Source organism: Lethenteron reissneri, chromosome 25 (genome assembly GCF_015708825.2).
Source record: "Lethenteron reissneri isolate LAM-NWPU_2019-01 chromosome 25, ASM1570882v1, whole genome shotgun sequence".
Taxonomy (NCBI): domain Eukaryota; kingdom Metazoa; phylum Chordata; class Hyperoartia; order Petromyzontiformes; family Petromyzontidae; genus Lethenteron; species Lethenteron reissneri.
Window position 1 is genome coordinate 11128934 of NC_083803.1, and position 26042 is coordinate 11154975.

At 57.2% G+C, this 26042-nt stretch overlaps 1 protein-coding gene and 1 pseudogene across 1 annotated transcript; both read right to left on the reverse strand.

Moving 5' to 3' along the window:
• Nucleotides 1-684: 684 nt before the first annotated feature.
• On the reverse strand, nucleotides 685-5657 carry LOC133347206 (toll-like receptor 5; annotated as a pseudogene).
• A 2271-nt stretch (nucleotides 5658-7928) lies between these two features.
• AMN (amnion associated transmembrane protein) lies at nucleotides 7929-24740 on the reverse strand. The gene is made up of 12 exons (XM_061559309.1): nucleotides 23805-24740; nucleotides 22783-22901; nucleotides 19791-19835; nucleotides 17684-17777; nucleotides 16755-16981; nucleotides 15946-16083; nucleotides 14663-14780; nucleotides 13849-13931; nucleotides 13183-13414; nucleotides 11926-12088; nucleotides 10459-10627; nucleotides 7929-9782 (listed from the first exon to the last, which is right to left on the reverse strand). Exons 1-12 carry the CDS (start codon nucleotides 23836-23838, stop codon nucleotides 9678-9680), a joined length of 1527 nt encoding a protein of 508 aa, XP_061415293.1. The 5' UTR covers nucleotides 23839-24740; the 3' UTR covers nucleotides 7929-9677.
• Nucleotides 24741-26042: the final 1302 nt, after the last annotated feature.

The window sequence follows — 26042 nt, forward strand, 5'->3', positions numbered from 1 at the left end:
GCATGCTGATTCTAAATGTGGAGGGAAAAACAGAGGACCCGGAGGAAAATTCCACGCACAGAACACGCAAACTCCAAATATAAATGTGCCAGGGACTTGGATCTAGATCGTTGCATACCAGGCGAGGTAGTCAACATTTCGCGATCTGACGCTCTCGCTGGCAGAAGCCCAAGCAACCGAGAGAACCCCCGCGACAAAGAACCTCAAGATCGATTCGAAGGAGTTCGATCCCCCCAAGGAACTTGGGGTTTTCACCGCGTGAAGAGGCCCGCGAGGTGGCGCTGCGGCGCCAATTAAACGGGAACCCGTGCACTGAGTTCCACGTCCCGAACGCGGCTTTCTCCGACTGAACTCGCCGAACTGCTGATGCCGAGTTTCAATCTTTTCCACCCGGGTTTAAAAATAAACACACCCAGTGCCGGATTATCCCAGTAGCAAAAGTAGCTACATATGATGCTACGGGCCCCGCACTTTCAAGGGCCCCGCGCTAAATGTTTTCGAGCTATCAATTTCGGTTCAGTGATTCTGCACTTGCTCTATTACTATAGTACTATACCGCCTTCAACTTTTATGAACTACTGGGTGTTTAAGGTTAGCGATTTGTCGTATTATCTGGCCGTATAGCAAATAAAAAAAATACAATTACTTTACTATGCAGGTTTAGTGACCGACTCGGAGACGATAAGACTTGGAGGCACTTCTTTATTAACACGCACCATCGGAGTTAACACGCTTAATAATCAGTACGTCTATTGCCTGCGACGCTACTCAGCCAGGACAGTTGATAGGGCTGCCTGACTGCTGGCGCCCCGAGATGGTGAAGACGAAGACGACGATGGGAATGACGGTGAAGACGACGAGAAGAACGGTGACGAAGACTTCAGCAGCACCTCGGGGATCCCACTCCACACAACAGCTCCCGATGTCCCCTACAGGGGCCCCTCTTATACGGTCAGCGCGGCCTCGCTCCGCCCCCGGACACGCCCCCTTCTGGAACCTACCAGCGGGTTCTTGGTGTGCCCCTTCTGTACCCTAACCCATAGACCCCCCCTCTGGAGTATTACGTGGCCTGCTGACGCCAGGGCTGCCGTACGCCACAGATCTCCTTTCCTGCCAGCAACCAGCGCTATGCTACTACTCTATGCCACGACACAAGTTAAAATGTGTGTTTTCATTTTATTAATTTAGGGCCCCTTTATTAACATGCTACATGCCCCGCACTAGCTTAACCCGGCACTGGAGAGACCTCACACAATTTGCTCAAGTTAACAACAAAGGACCTTTATTGTATCATTTTTGTATAATTCTCGCCGTTTACCGGGACTTGCACCTTGGAGGACAACCCACACCGAAGTCTCTGTGGGCGCCTTTTTACGGTTCGGCAGCAAATGAGCACACGGGGGACTGGGATTTGGGAAATGATTTCCACGCCAAAAAAAACACTTGTCGACAGGGAAGTGCGGCAATATACTCGAACTGGGCACAAACCTCTCCCTGCACCAGAGAACGCGTGACCACGGACAGAGACAGACGGCGTCACGGTGTCGGGAATGTGAACTCCACCTCTAGGACCTCTGCTCCCAGCTCTGGTTCACTCGAAACCTCTCTCTCTGCTGGACGCCGTAACGTCCCACCGCAGACGCGACAGGGCCCCCCGCGGGACAAGGGGAGACACGAAACTTACTTAGGGGCCGTCCGTAAAGAACGTCACGTACCTAGGGGGGGGGGGGGTGTCAGACATTTGTGACGATGTGTGACGAGGGGTGGGGGGGGTTTGAGAAATTTGACGTCACATCAAAATGCGCAACATTGAATAAATATAGACAAACACGTTCTACTTAATTAAATAGACTTTTTCATGTTTTCTCCTACAACATCAGAGTGCAGCGCCACATTAAACACGCACTACAATGACAATAGTTTAAAGCGATTTGAAGCATGTTTTATTTTTGGGGGGGAGGGAAGAGCTTTGTGACGTCATATTTGAGGGGGGGGTCTGACTTTTTGTGACGCCGTGTGACAAGGGGGGGGGGGGGTTGGGGTAAAAAATAGTCCAAAATCGCGTGACGTCATTTATGGACGGCCCCTTAGTCCTGGAAGCACGAGGGGGAATTTCCCTCGTGACGCGGGGGGGAGGGGGGGGCATTCAGGTGTCTTAACCTTCGCCTCGTCTCAACATCTGTCCGTCAATGTCCCCGTGAATTTGGGAGAGCCGTACGCACGTGGAGACGCATTCACTTCAGCTGTCCCACGATCTGGGATTGGCTGGGCCTCTTTACACCGTTGCTTGTCCCGGCGTCTTCTCCCCTCATGCATTAACACAAGTGGTTCTTAATATTTACTGCAGCCTGCACGCCTTTGGTTCTCAGAAAGGGTATCTCGTACTCCCAGGGGGTGCGTGCACCCCCGGTTAAAAGCCACTGCATTACGCCCTATACCGTATGCGGCTTCCCTGATGCCATGGGCATGGCCCCACAATGGGCTCACCCAGTGCCGGATTAAGCTTGTGCGGGGCCTGTAGCATATGTGATAAAGGGGCCCTAAATAACAAACAAAAACAGGTGATTTTTTTTACTTGCATAATAAAGTAATTGTATTTTCTCATTTGCTATACAGCCAGATATTACGACAAATTACTAACCTTGAACACACAGTCGTTCATAAAAGTTGAAGGCAGTATAGTACTGTAGTAATAGAGCAAGTGCAGAATCACTGAACCGGAATTGATAATAGCTTGAAAGCGTTTAGCACGGGACCCTTGAAAGTGCGGGGCCCGTAGCACGATGCTACTTTTGCTACGAGGATAATCCGGCACCGGCTCACCCCGAAGTTTAACAAAGGGACTGGACACCCCCCTCCGCCTCCCACCTGCACGTCTGACTTTGCTGCCTGGGGACAACACCCTGGGGTGGAGGGGTCGAAGACCGGGCTACACTTTGTGTTTGCCCCACCTGGGTGCAAGTAAAAATCACCGCAGGGCGTCGTGGTGCCACTGAGACCCCCGCCTCTAAGAATCACCGCAGGGCGTCGTGGTGCCACTGAGACCCCCGCCTCTAAGAATCACCGCAGGGCGTCGTGGTGCCACTGGGACCCCCGCCTCTAAGAATCACCGCAGGGCGTCGTGGTGCCACTGGGACCCCCGCCTCTAAGAATCACCGCAGGGCGTCGTGGTGCCACTGAGACCCCCGCCTCTAAGAATCACTGCAGGGCGTCGTGGTGCCACTGAGACCCCCGTCTCTAAGAATTACCGCAGGGCGTCGTGGTGCCACTGAGACTCCCGGCTCTTAGAATCACCGCAGGGCGTCGTGGTGCCACTGAGACTCCCGTCTCTAAGAATCACCGCAGAGCGTCGTGGTGCCACTGAGACCCCTGTCTCTAAGAATCACTGCAGGGCGTCGTGGTGCCACTGACACCCCCGCCTCTAAGAATCACCGCAGGGCGTCGTGGTGCCACTGAGACCCCCGGCTCTAAGAATCACCGCAGGGCGTCGTGGTGAGGCACGGTGCAATTGCCGTGGCGCAAGGCTGTGCGCACAGTTTGTCCCTCGTATCGGCGCGGGGAGGCGCAGCGCGGGGCGCCCTCCCCGCGTCCCTGCAGCAGCGCTTGCAGGGCGTCGCCCCCCACCCCCAGGGCATCCTGCAGGAGCTCGCAGTCGCAGTGGAAGGGGTTATCTCCCAGCCGTATCTGTGTACGCGCCGGCAGGGCAGACGCCGCCTGCGGCTCCGTGGCGGCTCCGATGGCGCTCAGCCGGTTTTCGGACACGTCCAACGTCTCCAAAGAGCCCAGTTGCTGCAGGGCGTCGGGGGACAGGCGCTGGAGTCGGTTGCCGGCCAGATTCAGGTGAGAGAGGGCGTCGAGTCCCTCCAGGAAGCCGTTTGGCAGGGAGCTGAGCCCGCTGTGGCCCAGCAACAAAACGCGCAGGGAGCTCATCGCGCGGAAAGGGAAGTCGCAGGCACCGCGGCTGCTGCTGAGCGCGGCACCCAGCCCCGGCGTGTGTGACAGGTCCAGGATACGCAGGCTGCTGTTGCTGCTGCCGCTGACGGACGTGGTGGTGGTGGCGCCTCCGCCCTGGGGATGGCACCGAGACATCGGGTTGCGCGCCAGCGACAGCACGCGCAGCCTGGGCAGGCGCGCCACCCTCCACAGCTCGCCCGCGTCCTCCAGCCTGTTGGAGGACAAGTCCAGCAGCGCCAGCTCGGCCGAGATGCGCTCCACTCCCCACGCGTTCCGCAGCCGGTTCCTGTCGAGCGCCAGCGAGGCGAGGCGCGGCAGGGAGGCGACGGGCACCTCGGAGAGGGCGTTGTCGCTGAGGTTGAGCGCCGTGAGCGCGCCCAGCAGGGACAGCGCGCCGCCCTGCACGGCGCCCAGGAAGTTTCGGCTCAGGTCGAGTGAACGCAAGGAGTGGCGGCTGCCCTCCAGGCTGGAGAGGGCGTCGGTGGAGAGGAAGCCGAGGGCGTTGTGCGACAGGCGCAGCTCCTGTAGGCTCTGGAGGCCCGCGAAAGCGCCCGCCTCGATCTCCTGGATCATGTTGAAGCTCAGGTCCAGCACGCGGAGGTCTCGGAGGCCCGCGAAGAGCGAGGCCCCCAGTGTGACCACGCGGTTGTGGGACGCGTCCAGCCTCAGGAGGCCCGACTGGCCGAGCGGCTTGAAGAAGTCGGGGCCCGGGTCGCGGAAGTTCCTGAAGCCCAGCGAGCGACCGAATCCGCTCATCCTGCTCATGACGAGCGCTCGGATCGCCGCGCCGCGCACAGCGCCGAAGAACGCGGCGAGGCCCCCGAGCTGATCCCCTCGGCCGCTGCCCATCCCCGTGGAGGAGATGTCCAGGGTCTCCACGCTCACGTTGGCCAGGGGGTTCCCGCAGGAGGCCCAGTCGAAGCCGGCCGCGTCGTAGAGACGCCGGTTGGACGAGAGATCGAGGACCTGGAGCCTGGCGCCGCTCAGGTTGTCCAGGTCCCCCGCGCAGATCTGCTCCAGGCGGTTGCGCTTCAGGTTGAGGTGGCGCAGCGAGGAGGCGAAGTGGCGCCGGGCCCACGCGCCCACGCGCACGCGGCGGAGGAGGTTCCCGCTCAGGTCGAGTCTCTCCAGAGACGCGGCCGGGCCGAGCAGAGGGCCCGCGAGGACATCGTCCCCGAGGTCGCAGTGGTCGAGGCTGAGCGAGCGCAGCTCCGTCAGCCCCTCGAGAGCTTCCGTCCTCGAGACGCAGGCCCGAGTTACCGCCCAGGTCCAGGGCGCGCAGGCCGGGCGCGTTGAGGAACGCGCCGCGCTCCACGGAGAGGCCCCGAGGCCCCGTCTGATAGCCCAGCAGAAGCGTGCGCAGTCGGGGCGCGGGTGCCGGCGGCGAGGATGCGGCGGGGAGGCGAGAGATGCTGTTGAAGGAGAGGAGAGCGTCGACGGTGCCCAAGGGGAGATCCGAAGGGAAGCGCGTCAGGCCCCGACCCATGAGGTTGAGCGCCGCGCTTGAGAGGTCGGTACCCGGGCCATCGTCTGGATCGACAATCGGGCCATTGCCAGGGCCAGCACTTGGACGCACACGCGCGGCCCCCGGTCCCTCGCTCAGCCCGAACCCCAGCAGGCACCCCACGAGCGCCACGCGGAACGCGTCGGCTCCACGGCGGTGCCGTCCTCCCGTTCAGCGTTCCCATGGCCGTCGATGGCCTCGCCCTGCAACTCGGGGGGTGAGGGCGCGGCGCGGCGCGTGCGGCAGGGGGCTCTTGCGTGCCCGTGCCGAGTGTCTCGCTTGCGTTTGCTTGTTCCCTCTGAGCGCGAACGCCGCGGTTTTATAGAGGGACCGGGATTTGTCAATCGGCGGCGCGGGAAAGCACGCGGTTGCGCGCGGCGCGTCCCCACCTATCTCGCCCACGGTTCCCCGTCATGATGGGGCAATCCCCAGCCACGACCCGTCATCATGGGGAAATCCCCAGCCACGATCGGGAGTAGCGAGTTGCGCCGGATTAGTGGTGGCGGCGGCGGCTGTTCAGGGAGGGAAGGGGGTGCTGAAGGGAGGTAGGGGAGGGTGCAGGGAGGGATGGGGGAGCGGTGGGGGCAAGGAGGAAGGGCTGAGAGGAATTGGTGATGGAGTTGGCGTAGGGTGGACCCACAGAGCAACGAAGTTGGTAAACAAGCGAACTACATCTTTCATTTGCGACGAGAGATGCTCGGTTTTCTCGTTGCACTGAGAGACTCCAAGAAGCAAAATCGTCGAGCGCAGAACACAGCTGAGCAGCACGAACAGCAGCAGCGCCTCCACGCTGCCACGTGGTGTTTGTCGTGTGTTGTTGATCCGGAGGAGCGGACCCACGCGTGTACTTACCGTGAACACATGGAAAAGCTCAGCGCATTTGTCAACAACACTGCCTCTCAGGCGATGGCCCTTCTTCGTGGCACGAGAATAATTGGTTCTGATTGGTGGAGACCTCCTCTACTGAGGGATGATGGCCCATTTCAACACATTTGCTGTGTGATCATCGCGCAGCTATTGACGGAGCAAAGCGCGTCCGTCATCGTCACCGCACCGTATTGGAAACTCCGTTTGTAATTCCGCTTGTACAGCAATGATATAACCAAACGTCGTACACTCGTGACTTTTCTTAGGTGATTCGATGAATCTGTTTCGAGGCAGAGAGATCGCCTCCCGGTGGTTGTAGGCTGAGACCCACTTGGCGAGAGTGTTCCACACACGGTGAGACCTGTTTGGTATGTTACAAGTTGACATTGTTCTAGCGCAACAGTTGCTGGATCAGTTTCTATCATTTGGGTCTCATCAGCCTAACGAGCCTAACGATGCTGATGAGACCCAAAAGATAGAAACCGATCCAGCAACCGTGGCGCTAGAACAATGTCAACTTGTAACATCGCCCCGCCGCTGCCACCGCCACACTTGATCCATACGGACGGAGCAGCTGGAGTCAACATTTTTGCTGTTTGCCCTCTGGGGAACTATGGTACGGCCACTTCTCGACCGCCAGCATTCGCTGTTGAAACAAATACTCTTGGGTATCATTGAGCTGGAAAGCCCAGATGCTGATGGACTTAAAAATGTTGAATTCCCACGTGGAGAGACCGAGAGGTTTGGTAAAAAAAAAATGTTCTGCGTGGCATGGATGGAGCGGCGGAGCAGTGGTTAGCGCACTGCGCTATGAACCTGGCGACATAGGTTTGATGCCAGGGTCACGGCTACCATCAGTGGCGAGTGGTATCGGAAATGGTCAGGGCTCGGAGAGGCCTTCATCCAGCAGTGGATTTACACGAGGTTGAAAATGTATTACTTGCCCATGCTGACGATGAACTCATGATGTGTTCTCACGAGGAATGTGATCTAGTCAAGGAGTCTGTGCGGCATTCACCTCCTGGCTCGGCACGTGAGCCAGTGGTGGAAATGCCACATTCCTATGGCGGGTGCGAAAAGACAAAGCCAGATTTCGTTGCTACAAACGCAGTAAGTCGTCGCTTAACACGTGTGCGCACTATAACGCGCTTTGGCTATAACGCGGTACATTCGGGAACACATTTCACATAACGTGGAACGCGCCTGTTCTAACACACGATGCGCCCGTTATAACGCAGAACGCGCCCGGCAGGGATCCGATTGATGTCAGGAAATGGCTCGGCCACTGATCGCGTGACTTCCTCCTCCCCCCCCCCCCCATTTCCCTCCCCCGTGCACCCCCCCCCACCCGCTCAACCCTTCCTGCAAGTTGCAGAGGCCGCCGCCGGGAAATCTTCGTTCTCGGTTGCACACGAGTCCCGCACGCGGCCTGGGCGCAAGGGGGCGCTACCCAGGGGTGCTCCGTACGGCCGTGGCAACTGTCGCAGTCCCCGTGATAGTCACAGGACACCAGATTTTAATACATCTTTTTCACTGCTCCGGCAATGCAAAAGGAAGTTCGTTGTTTTCAATGGGATTTTTTAAAAATCGACATTTCGCAGCGCTTTTTCAGTCGTTTTTATTGTGGAAAGTGTGATTTTGGTGGAAGGTGTTGGGCGAAGGGGTTGACGGTGACGATGACGGTGCGCGTGTCCAAAAAAGATGTTGGGTGACCGCTGCTCCGAGCCTCATCTCGACAGCACTGATGCTGGGTAAACGGAGATGCCAAACAATCCTTCGAATGAAATGGGCCAAACATCCCAGTGTAGGTACCTCCTCCTTAAAAAAAGAGGTTGGGATATCTTGAGGCTTTCGTGGGTGAACGACATTCATAGTCAATGACTTTAACATTTACCCCAATCCTTGAATTAAATCACACCAGGGCAAACCCTGCATTTAAGCTTGGCCGACTAAGCCTCACCCACTCAGCCATTGCATGGAAATAACCCATAATCTATCAGTGCCGGATTATCCCAGTAGCAAAAGTAGCTACATAATGCTACGGGCCCCGCACGTTCAAGGGCCCCGCGCTAAATGATTTCAAGCTATCAATTCCGGTTCAGTGATTCTGCACTTGCTCTATGACTATAGTACTATACTGCCTTCTTCATTTACGAACGACTGGGTGTTTAAGGTTAGAGATTTGTCGTATTATCTGGCTGTATAGAAAATGAAAAAAGACAATTATTTTACTATGCAAGTAAAAACTTTGTGTTTTAATATTTGTGTGTTTTTAAAAATACATTTCGGGCCCCTTTATAACATGTGCTACAGGCCCCGCACTAGCTTCATCCGGCACTGGATCCGATATGCCTTCGTTCTCGCATGAGCCATCACCAAAATATCCTGGCTTTAAAAATATGACCACACCAACGAGGCACTTGGAGAGGTACAACAAGCCATCTCAGTGGTTTAGTTAGGACTTGATTTAACTTTCTAATTTGGAGATTAAACGTGTAAAAAAAACATTTTCCAAACAAATGTTTCCTTCATCAAAGACCGGTGTTGGAGACTAACGTTGCAATCGAGGTAATCCCACCGATAAATTAAAAGATGAATGAGCTTCGGTAAAATATTTTTTTTAAACACATGCACGGGATCAAGGATATCTCACGTGTTACTGTGCATAAGTGTGGTGTGCTCCCTAGCACGATCAGGTAAATACTGGTGCTGCAATCATCACTCGTGGCGTGTAAACTTCTGCGGTCCCTTGCGTTGAATCGCACGCGAGCTGGGTTGAGCTGGATTGGGTCGGCTCCAGTAGCGGAGCCATCGAGTGTGCCGGTGTCAGAGCCCGCAGGCTGCAGGGAGCCCAGGCGCCGGGCTACGGCGAGGGAGCGAAATTGAACGGGAAGGCGCCGAGTCATCTCTTGCACCAGGGCCCGTGCCGAACACATGGCTACGGCCCCGGTCAGGTCAGACCGGACAGGGTCGGGTAAGGGATGGGTTTAATTTTTCTCTCGCACGGTGTGGGTCGTTGATGGGCGTTGTGTCTCTATGTTCATACGGAGGTTTGGTGAGTGAGCCAGTGGGCGGCTCCAGGAGCAGCCACGTGACGAACATCTCAGATCCTGCCGGTGAATGATGGAAATGGGCAGAGTCGTACATACGGTAGGATCCATGGTTTGGGCTCGGAGACCACACTGCGGCTTTTCTTGGGTAGGATCAGTTCGGACTGGGTAGGGTCAGATCGGACTGGGTAGGGGGTCAGATCAGGGTCAGATTGAGTTGCGTCGTGCAGGTTGGGACTGATCGGCAAAAAGCTCAGCATGGTCAGGTCCGGTGGGGTTCGGTCGGGTCGGGACAGATCGGCCTAATGCGCCTCACTCTCCGCGTACACGGGGTTGGTGAAGCACGTGCCACTGACACGGGGAGCCGTGGGCTCCACGTTCTCTTCGGAGTAGAGGCCGTACAGACCCTGCAGGGACACGGCACGTGGGGACGTGAGACACAGGGACACGGGGAAACTAGAACACGGGACATGGGGACACGGGGACATGGGGAAACTAAAACACGGGGACACGGGGAAACTAGAACATGGGACATTGGCAGCGCCTGGAGATGGGAGACCGTTGTATGATGGGAGTCACTTTGAGTGTTCACACTGCAGAGGGCAGCACTGTGATTTAAACCACGACTAGGACAATGACTGCACCACGGCAGACTATTGCAGTCGGCTACGACAGACACCGATTACACTCTACCGGTCTTGCAGGCAAGGCGCTACCGCCGCTGCTTGTGATGATGATCTTGATGTTGCATCGCTGACAGCGCTGATGATAATGATGGAACTGATTATGATAGTGCAGTTGATTATAGAACTGTTGATTATGATGGAACGGATTATAATGTAGGCAATGATGAAGCTGAATCTGATAAAGGGTAGAGGTTGCTTCTGCATGGGGGGGTGTGGGGGGTGTAGGGGGTTTGGGGAGTGTGGTGGTGTGGTGGGGTGTGGGGGTGTGTGGGGTGTGTGGGGGGTCTTGTAGGTGTGGGGGTTGTGTGGGGTTGTGTGGGGGTGGGTAGGTGGTGTGGGGTTTGGGGAGTGTGTGTGGGGGGGGGGGGGGGTGTGGGGGTTGTGGGAGGGACGGTACCTTCTGCATGGGGGTATCAAACATGGGGTTCTCGAATCCGTCCCCGGCCCCCGGCTGTGGACTCCTGCCCAGGGCGGCCGAGAGTCTGGCCCAGAGTCCGAGCTGCCTCCCGGGGGCCTCACCCACCCCCTGGCTGACCTCACCCTCACTCAGCTCTGCCTGCTGCGACCTGGTGTGAGAGAGGGGGGGGGGGGGCGAGTGAGGGGGTTGAGAGAAGGGGGGGGGGGTGAGTTGAGAGAGCGAGAGGGATGCGTGCGAGGAAATTGGGTCCAGGGGCTGGTATAGAAGCCCCTGAACCCCAGTCAGAGCGTTGAGCTGGCCAGGTCAAGAACCCGAGTTCAAATCCAGGCAGCTACCCGTGGTTAAACGGAGTTCTCGAGCCTAGTGAGCCGATGGTCTCAGCCAAATAGATTTCAATTTGTCGGAATTCCAGCACTTGAGAGTTATAAAAGTGTTGGCTCGACAGCCACGCAACGCGCAACGCACATTCGCTGTCGGGCATTATTGGTGCGCTCCTCGTGTGGATGTTCGGAGGACTGCTGTTGAAGCGGCCTCAGAATTAGTTCCCCGACACAAGGTGCAGCACCGATAGCCAGAGGTCGCAACCGGGTACCCGATACCCGTACCCTACCCGATACCCGGCTACCCGTACCCGGCCGGGGTAATGACAGGGGAGTCAGCCTCCAGTGCGAATGGACTAGTGGCTACGGGAGGTAATGACAGGGGAGTCAGCCTGCAGTGCGAATGGACTAGTGGCTACGGGAGGTAATGACAGGTGAGTCAGCCTACAGTGCGAATGGACTAGTAGCTAGGGGAGGTAAGGACAGGGGAGTCAGCCTGCAGTGCGAATGGACTAGTGGCCATGGGAGGTAATGACAGGGGAGTCAGCCTACAGTGCGAATGGACTAGTGGCTACGGGAGGTAATGACAGGGGAGTCAGCCTGCAGTGCGAATGGACTAGTGGCCACGGGAGGTAATGACAGGGGAGTCAGCCTGCAGTGCGAGTGGACTGGTGGCCACGGGAGGTAGTGACAGGGGGAGTCAGCCTGCAGTGCGAGTGCACTAGTGGCCACGGGAGGTAATGACAGGGGAGTCAGCCTGCAGTGCGAGTGGACTGGTGGCCACGGGAGGTAGTGACAGGGGGAGTCAGTCTGCAGTGTGAGTGCACTAGTGGCCATGGGAGGTAATGACAGGAAAGTCAGCCTGCAGTGCGAGTGGACTAGTGGCCACGGGAGGTAATGACAGGGGAGTCAGCCTGCAGTGCGAATGGACTAGTGGCCACGGGAGGTAATGACAGGGGAGTCAGCCTGCAGTGTGAATGGACTAGTGGCCACGGGAGATAATGACAGGGGAATCAGCCTGCAGTGTGAATGGACTAGTGGCCACGGGAGGTAATGACAGGGGAGTCAGCCTACAGTGTGGACTAGTGGCCACGGGAGGTAATGACAGGGGTGTCATGCTGTGGACCTGCGCTTGCGGCGGGTGTACGCGGCGTAGGAGAGGCCCACGAGGACGATGAAGAGGGCCAGGACGCCCAGCACGATGCCCAGCACCGCCGGGGAGCCCCCAGGCTGAACAGGCTCGGCCTCCGAGGTGCGCAGGGTGACGTGCGTCACGCCGTAGCTCTCACCTGCGGCACGGGGGGGGGGGGGGTACGGGGACGGAGGGAGGGCGAGCGTGAGGCGAGCTCCAAACGCGACGAGTAGGTTTTTGTTTTGTTCTCTCCAAATGCTTTTTGTTGCCAGCTTATTGATTCTTTTTTTTATTCGCCTCGTTTACCCAAGGCTTTTTTGTCAGGAGGGTTCCTGCCAAGTTTCTGTAGTAAGGGGCGATAACGGTGGTGTTTCCCAGTTAAGTGCTTTTAAAATTTGGCAAATTTAGACCATGATGCCTGGCGCACAATGGCCAACTCCTCATCTTGTGGTGTATTTTGTACACCCACAATACTTTGGCCTACCCTTCCATCGTTATAAGTGTGGGTACTCCCCACCTCTTCCAAGACATCTGGTCAGTGGGGAAGAGTAGGCCAGAGTACACTCTAACGGGGCTTTCTCGGTCACCGTCAGCAGTGGCGCGAGCAGCAACTGCAGGGCTTGCGACTTTACCCCTCATCACGTGGAGTAGCAGAAGGGAACCACGTGGTTCTCTCGATGGTATAGAAAATCCGCTCCTAACGTCACGCCGCCACAATGGTGAAACGAGTCGAGGGTAATGCGAGGACCATCAACGTCGTGCCAGCGAAAGTTGACCCCACAGAACTACGTCTGGGAGGTCCTGCAAATTGCATCTCATCCACTCCAGGAGGTGCTGCACCTTTGCACCGCACGCTCTGCTGTCGCGGTGATCGCAATCAAACCAACATTTAAATAAGCGCTCATTCCTGGAATAAGCTGGATTCTGAGGGGCAGACCAGAGTTTTTGTGCAGCCATCGGATGACCGGGCAAAGGCTTCGTCGACATCACAGCAGCAGAGCGTTGCGGCGAAATCCGGCTGTTGTTCTGTACGTTCCGTGCGCTTCCACGTCCATGCTCCCCGCATTCACCAACTCCGAACTGAGCCCGTGTGGCCGCAATACGGCCGAACAACAACCCCCCACGGCCCGCACGGCGGTGGCGTAAGGAGGAGGAGGGCCCCCCTTTCATCGAGCAGCGGCGGTCGACAAAGAGGGGCGGTTTTAACGACGGCGACGCCGCCGCGTGGTTCCGCGTTGGCGCGCCACGTGCCGTAGCGGTCGACGTCGGCCACGATGGCCCTGGCAAGGGCGAAGGCGGCGTCCATGGAGCCGGAAGCGCCGTCCGTGCCGGTGAGCAGCAGCTGCACGTGCGGCTCCTCCGCCGCGGCGCCCTCGCCGAACAGGCCCAGGAGTCGCGCCCAGCCACCGCCCCCGGACGCCATCGCGGCGGCGGTGCCCCCCCGCACCTTGGACATCGCCATCCACACAAACCTGAAATCGTCCTGCCAGCATCGGAAAAAAGACACGGGGCGACGGTTCGCATCCATTAGGCCGCCCGGGATGAACACTGCGGGTACGTAAACCGTTAAATACTGGGTGCCATCTGCTTCCCTTGTTTGTATTTCTTTTGTCATGTGACTCCGATCACTCTTGCGAATATGGTTATTGTGGTCTCTTTGAGTAAAAAATAATTTTAAATTTGGAACTCGAATTTGCTTCACATTGGACGTCAAAGATCTCTGCCTACTGTGAAACTACAGCAGGCCGTCTGTCAAACACAACGTTGACTACATGCAGTGATTCGATTGTTACGATTCAGGATGGAGATTTGATTCAGCAATCAATAATTTGATTGTTGAGGATGGTGGCGATCATGATGGTGGTGACAATGACGATGATGATGATGATGGAGCTGAAACATCAGATCTCGTCTCACCAGTCCCAGGAAGCTGTGAATGATTCGGCTGCGATAATTCTCCAGGTCGAACTTGGCATTGTACTCCAAGCGCATCAACGCACCTGTGAGATTTAGAGGAGATCACGAGGTCAAGAGGTCGGATGCCAGCGATGCCACCAATGCATCACCATCGCAGCCTTCACTGGGATTCAAACCCTGCATCTGTAGCAGCATCATCATCAATGCACAACCTCCATGGGCCTCGCAGTCTCATCACCACCAGCACCATCTGGCGTGAGGTCCTCTGCATGTTACGCGGTCGAAATTGCCTTTAAGGACCACTCTTTTAGCCTCATAATAATTGCCAGCATGTGGCTTAAATCAGGCAGTTCATCGACGAATGGCTGTAAATTAGTATTATTGCATAGGCTTACGGTGGCAAGATGTTAACTACCTCGCCTGGTATACAGATCGTGGATTCGATTCCGATCCTGATGCCTGTTGTATATTTGGAGTTTGCATGTTCTCCCCGTGGTCATGTGGATTTTTCTCCGGGTCCTCCAATTTTTCTCCACATTTAGAAACACGCGTTTAGAGTATTTGGCTGCTACAACATTTCTACGTGATAAGCCACTTCGTCGAGCTATCATTTGTGGCCAGGTCGCTTCTCAAAACAGCTATATAGCTCAGTGGGCCTTACCTGGTAAAAAATATATATTTTATTTTAGTACAAGCATGCACACAGGTTTAATTCACGTGCACACATCAACTGATGCCATACATCCATGCAGGGCAAAGCATAGCGTTGCCCTGCGACAGTTTGGCCCGGAGCGAGGCCCTCGCGAGTACGTACCGCACTCAGGGCAGCAGTTCCCTTCGGCCAGGAGCCCCGTGGGGCAGGTGAGCTCGGGGCACGGCCAGCCTCCCCCCTCCACTGTGCCGTAGAGCCGCGAGCAGATGTGGTCTCTGTGCTGGAGGGGAGGACATTCGGGCAGAGCCGGCGGTCAGTTTTCGGCGGACTCGGGCGGTGGCCGGGTTTGCCGCCGCCTGTGTTTGTGAGGTTCGAGTCTGCGGCCGCCCTGGTTAACACTGCGAGTGTATTAAACGTAAAATACTATGCGCTGCCTGCATCGCCGCGGCCATTCCAAGATCCCGTGACGTGATTCGAAGGAGAGTGAGCCATTGCGTGCCGACGTCGTGGTCCAACCTCTTCTTGGTTCTTTCGGTAAAGTCACGTAGAAGGGAAATAATAACATAATAAAAAGAAAACATCATAAAATACAATTCTCACGACGTTTCGGCCACAACGCAAGCAGCCGTCCTCGTGGTCCAAATTTGGCAAAAGTGAAAAATTGCTCGTAAATTATTTGATCGCCCCATACCGACGGACTGATGACAACTTGTAGGCCGGTGCCGAGTCAACTTGTGCAGTCAGGGACAGCTGTGATTAAGGGGTCCCTTCGGCATTGAAACGATTTGAGCTGAGATGTGGTGCAAGGCATTTTGAGAGGCTGGGTGCCCAGCACGTGCCGGAGATAGGTGCTATATTTAGGGATCTCCAGACTTTCAGGAGGCTCCTGCTACATTGGGTTGTTAGGCCAATTCCAAGTAAGTGTTTGGCTTTGTGTGGGGGGAACCCAGAGCATCTTCAGGGGGGATAACGCTCAAAGCTCCGTCCAGATAATGCTGACGGAGCACACAAAGACTGCATCAATGATACGGGACAAATGAGCCATGGAACGAGACACGGAACAAATGATGCATGGAACAAACGAGACACAAAACAAACGAGACATGGGGAGAACGAGACATGGGACAACGAGACATGGGGAGAACGAGACATGGGACAACGAGACATGGGGAGAACGAGACATGGGACAACGAGACATGGGGAGAACGAGACACAGAACAAGCGAGACAGAACAAATCAGTCACGAATCGAGACGAAACAGAGCGTTCGATTTTCAAATCGAACCATGAACTGGAATCGCGACGATCAGTGGACCCGCTGGGTAGGCGACTCATCGCAGGTCGAGTTGAGGAGGTAAAGTGGTCGACGGGGAAGGGAGGTGAACGCCCCTGTAGGGGTCGGTGTCAACGCTGGGAGGGAGCCGGGCCTGGTCAAGATTCGCTCACCCGGTCGTTCCCGCACAGGCAGCCGCTGGGATCCAGGCACGTCCCGTCGGGCTGCACGGAGATGGAGCCGCCGTGGAACTGCAGCTTCCCCGAGCGGCTCTGCAAGTAGCTCCGCAGAGACGCCTCCGTCGAGAAGTTCTGCGGCGAGAGCGAGGGGCCGTGCGGTCGGAGTGTGAGAAGCCACTTCGTTGAGCTGTCATCTGCGGCCAGGTCTCTAATGAAGAGCTATACAGCTCGGTGGGCGTTACTTGGTACAATACAAATGTTCTTTGGGGTTTTCGGTAAATTCACGTCGATAGGTAAAACATTTATTTACAAAAGAACTACGACGTTTCGATTGCAACACAAGCCATCGTCATCAGGTGGAAAAAGAAAGAAAAAAACATGACGATGGCTTGTGTTGCGATCGAAACGTCGTAGTTTTTTTTTTAACCTATCTACGTGACTTTACCGAAAGGCCCAAAGAATATGAATTCCGGCAGTCACGAAAGCTTCAAGTCGAGATTTATAATAAAAATAGTTAAGTGAAAATATGATAATGGGGTTTTCCCCTTTTTTCTGGCAACAAAACAGGTGTCAAGATGTTAAAATACCAAACTGAAACCTTTTGCAAGGAATCATGTCTGCATCAACCACAATGCTTGCGATCAGAATGCAAACAAAAAAACAAGTGAAAACAGTTAAGCGCCTGGGGCCCCTCCGACCGGTGAGCCCCATCACGGTTGCACCGCGTTGGGGTGCACCGTAACGGGGACCGCACCACCCCCACGACCGTCGCCGCCGCCAGCCGCGCGACGTTTCGCGAGCACCTCTCCCATGACGGAGAGAGAGCGGGCTTGGAAGGGTCCCCGCTGGAGGCCCACGCGGAAGGAGGTGAGCGGTCGGAATTCGACGTCGTCGGCGGCGCAGGGGACGCGCTCCACGTCCACGGTGGACAGCGGCCGCCCGGCCAGCAGATCGTCGCGCGAGCGCGCCGTCGCCCAGAGGCGCGCGTCCAGCCACGACCACCCGGCCTGCGGCACGAAGTGAGCGTCGCCTGCGGTAGGCGACGGCGCGGGGACAGAACGGGGGGGGGGGGGGGGGGGGGTGGCACGGGGACAGCGTGGGGACATCTCAGGGGAAAGCACGACTGTGACACAGAGGGCAGCGTGGAGACACAATGGGACAGCTCAGGGGCAGCACGACTGTGACACAGAGGGCAGCGTGGAGACACAATGGGACAGCTCAGGGGCAGCACGACTCTGTGACACAGAGGGCAGCGTGGAGACACAATGGGACAGCTCAGGGGCAGCACGACTCTGTGACACAGAGGGCAGCGTGGAGACACAATGGGACAGCTCAGGGGCAGCACGACTCTGTGACACAGAGGGCAGCGTGGAGACACAATGGGACAGCTCAGGGGCAGCACGACTCTGTGACACAGAGGGCAGCGTGGAGACACAATGGGACAGCTCAGGGGCAGCACGACTGTGACACAGAGGCAGCGGTGGAGACACAATGGGACAGCTCAGGGGCAGCACGACTCTGTGACACAGAGGGCAGCGTGGAGACACAATGGGCGATGGAGACGGCACTTAGGAGACAACAGCGGTGCCAGGTCTACGCGGGAGGCAACACGAGTCTGACACTCAGAGAGAGCGCGTGTGATGACAGCACACGGAGGCGGTGCGAGCGATCCGTTCGACATGGGCGAAGGACTTGGCAGTGAGGAGGGTGTGGAGGGGTTCAGGTCCCGTACCCGCGACGCATCCTGCCGGCGGGTCGCTGCGGCCGTCACTGGCACTCAGGGTGGCACCCTCTTCCAGGATCAGCTCCGAGTTCAGCGGCAGGTACTGTTGGTGGTGGGGTGGGGGGGTAGGGGTCAGGGGAGGTCATCATAATGGGTAAAGGTCGGGTTGGAGTGAGGATGTGTGTCGGCTTGCATATGTGGCTCTGCGTGTGTATTGTAGGTCGACTCAGCCTCAAACGAGTAGCTGGCGCGGTGTGTAGTAAACGTCGCCACTGGGGAGACAAAGGCGGTCGGGCGTGGTGCTGGCCACCCACCCCCTCGTGTGCCGCGCCGGCCTTCATCGGTGATCGCTAACAGCACTTGCCCCTACAGTCTGTTGAGGCTTTCGGGGGGATCTTTGTCTTTTGTATTAGGGCCATCCCCTAGGTTGACTCAGCTCAAAATGGGTACCCAGTCACAATTTGATCGTTGGCTCCGGTTAATGCGCGCGTCAGCAGACTCGCCTCCACCTCCCGTGGCTTGCAGCGTTGACTCATCGTCTTTGTGGCGCAACGCGTTGTGTTTGCGAGCGCACATTAAAGCAGGCACGTGACGGGGGGCACAGGTGGTGTTGCGGCACGCGATGAGGCTCAATCATTGACCGGGTTTCGGGAGCAGGCGGGGGAGGGGGTAGCGGGGGTCGCACGGAGTCGCAACGTGGAAACTCCTCGATCGGTCCGTGAACCGATCAGTCCGTGAACTGATCAGTCAGTGAACTGATCAGTCAGTGAACTGATCAGTCCGTGAACTGATCAGTCAGTGAACTGATCAGTCAGTGAACCGATCAGTCCGTGAACCGATCAGTCCGTGAACTGATCAGTCAGTGAACTGATCAGTCAGTGAACTGATCAGTCAGTGAACTGATCAGTCCGTGAACTGATCAGTCAGTGAACTGATCAGTCAGTGAACCGATCAGTCCGTGAACCGATCAGTCCGTGAACTGATCAGTCAGTGAACTGATCAGTCAGTGAACTGATCAGTCCGTGAACTGATCAGTCAGTGAACTGATCAGTCAGTGAACCGATCAGTCCGTGAACTGATCAGTCAGTGAACTGATCAGTCAGTGAACCGATCAGTCAGTGAACCGATCAGTCCGTGAACTGATCAGTCAGTGAACTGATCAGTCCGTGAACCGATCAGTCAGTGAACCGATCAGTCCGTGAACCGATCGGTCCGTGAACCGATCAGTCCGTGAACCGATCAGTCCGTGAACCGATCAGTCCGTGAACCGATCAGTCCGTGAACCGATCAGTCCGTGAACTGATCAGTCAGTGAACTGATCAGTCAGTGAACTGATCAGTTAGTGAACTGATCAGTCAGTGAACCGAGCGGTCCGTGAACCGATCAGTCAGTGAACTGAACGGAGACGAGCGTTTCTAAACGGGGGGAGTCACTTGACATTTGAAAGAGAATAATCAGGGCAGCGCGACGAATTCCTCTGCGTGCGTTCTGTATGCAGTGTGTGCTGTGTGCGTGTGTTGTGTATGCAGTGTGTGTTGTGTACGTGTGTTGTGTATGCAGTGTGTGTTGTGTACGTGTGTTGTGTATGCAGTGTGTGCTGTGTGCGTGTGTTGTGTATGCAGTGTGTGTTGTGTGCGTGTGTTGTGTATGCAGTGTGTGTTGTGTGCGTGTGTTGTGTATGTAGTGTGTGTTGTGTGCGTGTGTTGTGTATGCAGTGTGTGTTGTGTGCGTGTGTTGTGTATGCAGACGTGGGAACGGTAGTGCAGTGGTTAGTGCACTGCGCTACGAACCCGGCGACCCGAGTTCGATTCCCATTCACGGCCACCAACACCGGTGACGATTATTTGAACCGGTCCTGGGCCTCCCCTAGGTCGATGCAGCCTCAAATGGGTACCTGGTGCGGTGTGTAAACGTCGCCATTGGGGAGACAAAGGCGGTCAGAAGTAGGGCTGGCCTCAACATGCGCGCCATGCTGGCATTTACTAGCTACACGCCAGCAGTCTATGTCGGCTATACACATTTACAGGGCGACTTTGTCTTTGTTCCGTGCGTCTGCGTGTGTTCGGCGAGTACGTGGGGTAGGAAAAGAGGAGGGTGAGGAGGTGGGCAGCGTTACCATGTCCAGTATGGAGAAGCTGCCATCCACGTACACCGAGACCGACTGTGGATAGAGCATGACACTTGGGTTAGAGGCAGAGATGGACCCAATAATCTCCCAACAACAGAGGCAATTCCATAAAGTGTACCTAACACATCTAGCCACCGCAGCGAGATCTCCCTCGCCTGATACGCAGGAGGCCGCGGGTTCGATCCCGGACCCTGGCGGTGCCTGTGGTTGTATATTTGTAATCCGCACGTTCTCTCTCCCCATGGTGGTCGCGTGGATTTTTCTCCAGGTTCCATGTTTAGAATCGACGCACGTTGAGATCATTTCGCTGTGACTATCAATTCCCACGTATGACATCAGCCACTTCGGTGTGTGGCCAGGTCGCCTCTGAAAAAGAGTTCAATAGCTCAGTGGGCTTTTTACCTGGTAAATAAAACAGTTACGATTATAACCCCAATCATCGTTAAAGTCAAGCTCTATCAATCATCGCCACCGTGAAACTCCACTATCATCAACATGCAGGATGGGTACCAGCTGGTGAGGCTAAAACTATTATTGATTTATTTTACCAGGTAAGGCCCACTGAGCTTACAGCTCGTTTGCAGAAGTGACCTGGCAACAAATGATAGCTGAACGAAGTGGCTTATCACGTGGAAATTTATAGCAGCCAAATACTCTCTAACGCATGTTTCTAAACGTGGAGGGAAAAACCGGAGGACCCGGAGAAAAATCCACACGACCACGGGGAGAGAGAGACACGCAAATATGCAGCAGGCGTCATGGTCAGGTTCGAACCCACGGCCTCCTGCATACCAGGCGAGGGAGTTAACATCTCGTCACCGTGGTGCCCCACTGCCTCTCTACAGGGTCTTGAGCTGAGGTCGCTTTAAACACTGCATGTCAATACTTTGGTTGACACAATCATTCCGTGATGAGCAACTGCCCTGGAAACAGACCTTGTGACGAGACACAATGTCTTAGAACAACAGACGCTGCAGCCAAGGAAACATTGGTAACTACTGGTAACTGGACAGGGCACTGGTAAACACATTCCTGCGGAGGGAGCTGGTAGGAACGTTGGGTTGCTCGGTCTATGGCCAGGGTCAATGGCCAGGGTCAACGGCGGCGTGGTGTATTCCGCAAATATGCCCGACTGTGAGGACGGGCACAAGCCGGTGTGAGTAGGTTAAACGTTGAGTTTTATAAGGGCACCACGGGGTGACCAGCCCCTCCCCACCCAGCCCCTCCCCACCCTCCCCACCCAGCCCCTCCCCACTCCACCCTCCCCTTTCCACCCAGCCCCTCCCCACCCTCCCCTCCCCACCCAGCCCCTCCCTCCCCACCCAGCCCCTCCCTGCACGACGGACGGACAGACACAATAATCCCCTGTGGGCTGGTGTAACCAGGAGGTTCCTACCAGTACTATAGATAACTGGACAGGGCACTAGTTGGGTTCTAGTTACATTAATTTTCAAAGAGTGAATCACATTTTAAACTTCTATAATAGAGGGGCTTTTTAGGGGGTTAGATCGCGTAAATCTCAATCAAACTATCATGGATGATATTGGTCGCGAAAGCCTACGTGTTAAACTGACATTTTAAGCTTGTCATGAATACCAATGGATTCATGCACACGTGTCGATCAGGCTCATCACAGGGACGCAGGGCGCTTCGCCTCTCGGCGGCTTCCCCACTTGGGGGGGGGGGGGGGTGGGGGGGGGCTCGACTTTCTCACGACGAGACCGCAACGGCGTCACCGTCAACCGAGACGCGCTCGCAGGCGCGTTCCCATTGTGAACGCGTGCGTCCGTGCATTACTACACAATTGATCAATTACACTGGTCAACAAAAAAAATTCTGACCTGGACTTTTGCAGCTGTTTTAGACTAATTTCAGGGTGCTGATTCCAAATCTGATCTCAGATTTGCTCTAACACATCTCATTTTATGCTATCGGCATACCCCGTTTTCATTGATTTTACCCGAAATTAACTCTGTCACTTATGATTGCAAGTTGTTGCGAGTCAGTGACTGCTTTAGTGTTAAAATATGGTGCTGTATTTTTAGGATAGTGTGTTTATAATATCATTTTATGTAGATATCCACATTTATTTAATATTTTTCTTCTGCAGTTTTTATTGAAAATGCAATATTTGATATCTCAAAAACCTGATGTGATTGACAAAAACTGATGCCATCATTGTCAACGCGCGCCTGGAATCTTCTCCAGGTGGTCTCCAGAGCCCGGAGGGCGCCTTTCTTCGTGGTATTGTTGCAAATTCTCAGAGAAGTGTAAAAAAAGCATTTTTTGAAGCACCTCGTACTTCGCAGTTTAATTTAAGGCGTTGCGGGGTGGTGGTGTGATTGGGGGGGGGGGGGCACAGTGGAATTTGTCCCCGGGCGACAGTCCCACCACCACCACCACTCACCAACACCACTCACCACCCAGCACCCACCACCTACCACTACCACCACCCACCACCACCACTCACCACCCAGCACCCACCACCACTCAGCACCACCACTCAGCACCCACCACCACCACTCACCACCCACCACCACCACCCATTACCACCACCACCCACTGCCACCACCACCCACCACCACCACCACTCACTACCACCCACTACCACCACCCACCACCACCCACTACCACCACCACCCACTGCCACCACCCAACACCCACCACCCAGCACCCACCAGCACCCACCACCACCCACCACCACCACCCACCACCACTCACCAACACCACCACCACCACTCACCACCACCCACCACCACTCACCACCCACCACCACCACCTACCACCACCACCACACACCACCACCACCCACCACCACTCACCAACACCACCACACACCACCACCCACCACCACTCACCAACACCACCACCCACCACCACCACCACCACTCACCACCCACCACCACTCACCACCCACCACTACCACCCACCACCACCCACCACCCCTGCCCAACCAGTGATGTAGGAGGAGGCTGGACACCTCGTCTGCGGGGAAGATGGCTCGCTCTGCGGCACAGGGGGGGCGACCGCCCTCCCAGTTGGAGCCGTTCCCGAAGTTGGTGTCACGTGTCCATTGCCTGAAGTAGCCGTGAGTCACGCCTGGCACGGGGGGGGGGGGGGCACGGGGGGTAACACGGGGGGGGGGGGGGCGAGTATAACACACACAACGCACGCGTCATTACATAGAAGAAGACGACGACACCCCACGTGGCCTCGAGTCGGCTGGTGGGCCACGTGCTGCCATGGAGAGGGGTTTTGCTAACTCCACGCCCGGCCGCCTTTGTCTCCCCAGCGCTGACGTTTACCCAACCGCATCGGGGGGCGCTCACTCTTCAGGCGGAGTCGACCCAAGGGGGAGGATAATCATCCAGATGAAATGTTTTAATGGGAAATAACCAAAAATAACCGGCGCCGCCCGCTGACGTTAGCCATGTGCGGAGATCGAACTCGGGAATGGCCGGGTGCGCACGTTTGTGCTAACCGATGCGCCACCGCTCTCCAATCCACAAAGACAAAGATCCCCCGTATAGTCTTGACAGACTGTAGGGGCAAGTGCTGTTAGCGAGCACCTATGAAGGGCGGAACGGTACACGAGGGGGTGGGTGGCCAGCACCACGCCCGACCACCTTTGTCTCCCCAGTGGCGATGTTTACACATCGCACCAGGTACTCGTTTGAGGCTGAGTCGACCTAGGGGAGGCCCAGGACCGGTTCAGATAATCGTCACTGGGTGTTGGCCGTGAGCGGGTTCATAGAGCAGCGCGCTAGCCGCTACATTACACAGCACACACACTACACACACACATCACACACACTACACACACACTACACACACCACACACACTACACACACACATCACACACACACTACACACACCACACACACACACCCCACACACACTACACACACACCACACACACCACACACACTACACACACACCACACACACACTACACACACGCACGCGCGCGCGTAAAACGCAAAGAAAACAAACAAACTTACCAAGCAGAGCGCAGAGCACCAACGCGAGTCGCATTGTGACTCCGGGTCAGGTAACGAAGGCGGGCGGGGGGGGGTTGATGCCGGCTCAGCTTCTGGTAATCTCCTGGCTCCTGGTGGCTCCTGGCTGGTGCTGGTGGCTCCTGGTGGCTCCTGGCTGCTGGTGGTGGCTTCTGGTGGCTCCTGTGGCTCTTGGCTGGTGGTGATGGCTGCTGGTGGCTGGTGGCGGCTTCTGGCTGGTGGTGGTGGCTTCTGCTGGTGGTGGCTGCTGGTGGCTCCTGGCTGCTGGTGGTGGCTCCTGGTGGCTTCTCGCTGCTGGTGGCTCCTGGCTGGTGGTGGTGGCTTCTGCTGGTGGTGGCTCCTGGTGGCTCCTGTGGCTCTTGGCTGGTGGTGGTGGCTGCTGGTGGCTGGTGGTGGCTCCTGGCTGCTGGTGGTGGCTCCTTCGGCGTGGCCAGAAGCCCCGTGGTCTTGCGCCTGGGGGTCGTCTCTCTTGAGCCGCAGTGGCCCCCCTGCTACTGCTGCTGCCGCACTTTAGCAGAGCCGAGGAACATAAACGTCGCCACTTCGCCCCACCCGGTCATGCGCGCGTGTGCGCGTGAGCCACACTCACCCATTAACAAGCGTCGCGGCCACATCGCTCACTCATTAACCAAATTCGCTGGGGTGCATCAGCCACTCACCCGTTAACCATTGCCCATCACTAACCCCCCTCCCCAACTTTATAGCCATCTCGAGACGCAAGAAGCACCGATCTCTTCAAGGTTGGCATGACTAAGCTGCCAAACGTCCGTCCAGGGTCTAGTGGCGGCAGTCCCCCTGTGCTCAAAAGCATTTGGAAAGATGGGGGGGGGGGGGGGGTGTCTCCAGTACAACATGATTATCATCTGAGCCTCCACGTATTTTTTGGGTCTTTCGGTAAAGTCATGTCAATAGGTTCAAATAAATGTTTTTGTTATTTTATTTGAACCTGTTTACGTGACTTTACCGAAAGACCCAAAGAATATGAATTGCTGCAGTCATGAAAGCTTTAAGTCAAGATTTCAGCCTCCACGTGTTCCACTCAGGGTGCCGGCGAAGGGCGGGGCTTCCCGGGGCAGTGGGCGGGGCCAAGAGAGAGAGGGGCGGGGGGGGGAGTGGGGGTGGGGGAGGGGGGGGAGTGGGGGTGGGGGGGAAGGGGGGGGAGTGGGGGTGGGGGGAGGAGGGGGGAGTGGGGACGGGGGGAGGGAGGGGGGAGTGGGGACGAGGGGAGGAGGGGGGGAGTGGGGGCGGGGGGGAGGGGGGGGGAGTGGGGGTGGGGGGAGGAGGGGGGAGTGGGGTGGGGGGAGGAGGGGGGAGTGGGGGCGGGGGGAGGAGGGGGGAGTGGGGGTGGGGGGAGGATGGGGGGAGTAGGGGGGAGTGGGGGCGGGGGGAGGAGGAGAGGAGTGGGGGCGGGGGGAGGAGTGGGGCGGGGGGAGGAGGGGGGAGTGGGGGCGGGGGGAGGAGGGAGGAGTGGGGGCGGGGGGAGGAGTGGGGGCGGGGGGAGGAGGGGGAAGTGGTGGGCGGGGGGAGGAGGGGGGAGGGGGGCGGGGGGAGGAGGAGGAGTGGGGGCGGGGGGAGGAGTGGGGGAGTAGGGGAGGAGGGAGGAGTGGGGGCGGGGGGAGGAGGGGGAGGAGGGGGGAAGTGAGGGGCGGGGGAGGAGGAGGAGTGGGGGCGGGGGGATAGTGGGGAGCTGGGGGGGGGGAGGAGGGGGGGAGTGGGGGGGGGAAGGAGGGGAGGGGGGGGGGGGGAGGGGGGGAGTGGGGGGGGGGGGAGGAGGGGGGGAGTGGAGAGGAGGGGGGCGAGTGGGGGCGGGAGAGAGGAGGGGGGAGTGGGGGCGGGGGGAGGGAGGGGGGAGGTAGTGGGGGCGGGGGTGGAGTAGGGGGAGTAAGGGGGCGGGGGGAGGAGGGGGGCGGGGGGAGAGGGGGAGGGGAGCTCCGGGAGGCGGGGGGAGGATGGGGGGATTGGGCGCGGCGGGGGGAGTTGGGGCGGGGGAGGGATGGGGGCGGTTAGTGGGGGCGTGGGGAGGAGGGGGAAGTGGGGGCGGGGGAGAGGAGGGGGGGCGGGGGAGGCGGGGGGTAGGGGTGGGGGCGTGGGATGGAGGGGGAGTGGATGACGAGGGGGAGGAAGTGGGGGCGTGGAGAGGAGGGGGGCGTGGGGTGGGGGGGAGAGGAGGGGGAGGGGGGGAGAGGAGGGCGGGGGGAAGTGGGGGCGGGGGGAGGATGG

Coding starts and splice junctions, on each gene's coding strand:
- AMN (XM_061559309.1), bottom strand. CDS start 23,838: ATGCGACTCGCGTTGGTGCTCTGCGCTCTGCTTG. Junction 17,778..19,790: donor GCTTCTCCATACTGGACATG/GTAACGCTGCCC, acceptor CACCACCAACAG/TACCTGCCGCTGAACTCGGA. Junction 16,982..17,683: donor GCCGGCAGGATGCGTCGCGG/GTACGGGACCTG, acceptor CGCCTACCGCAG/GCGACGCTCACTTCGTGCCG.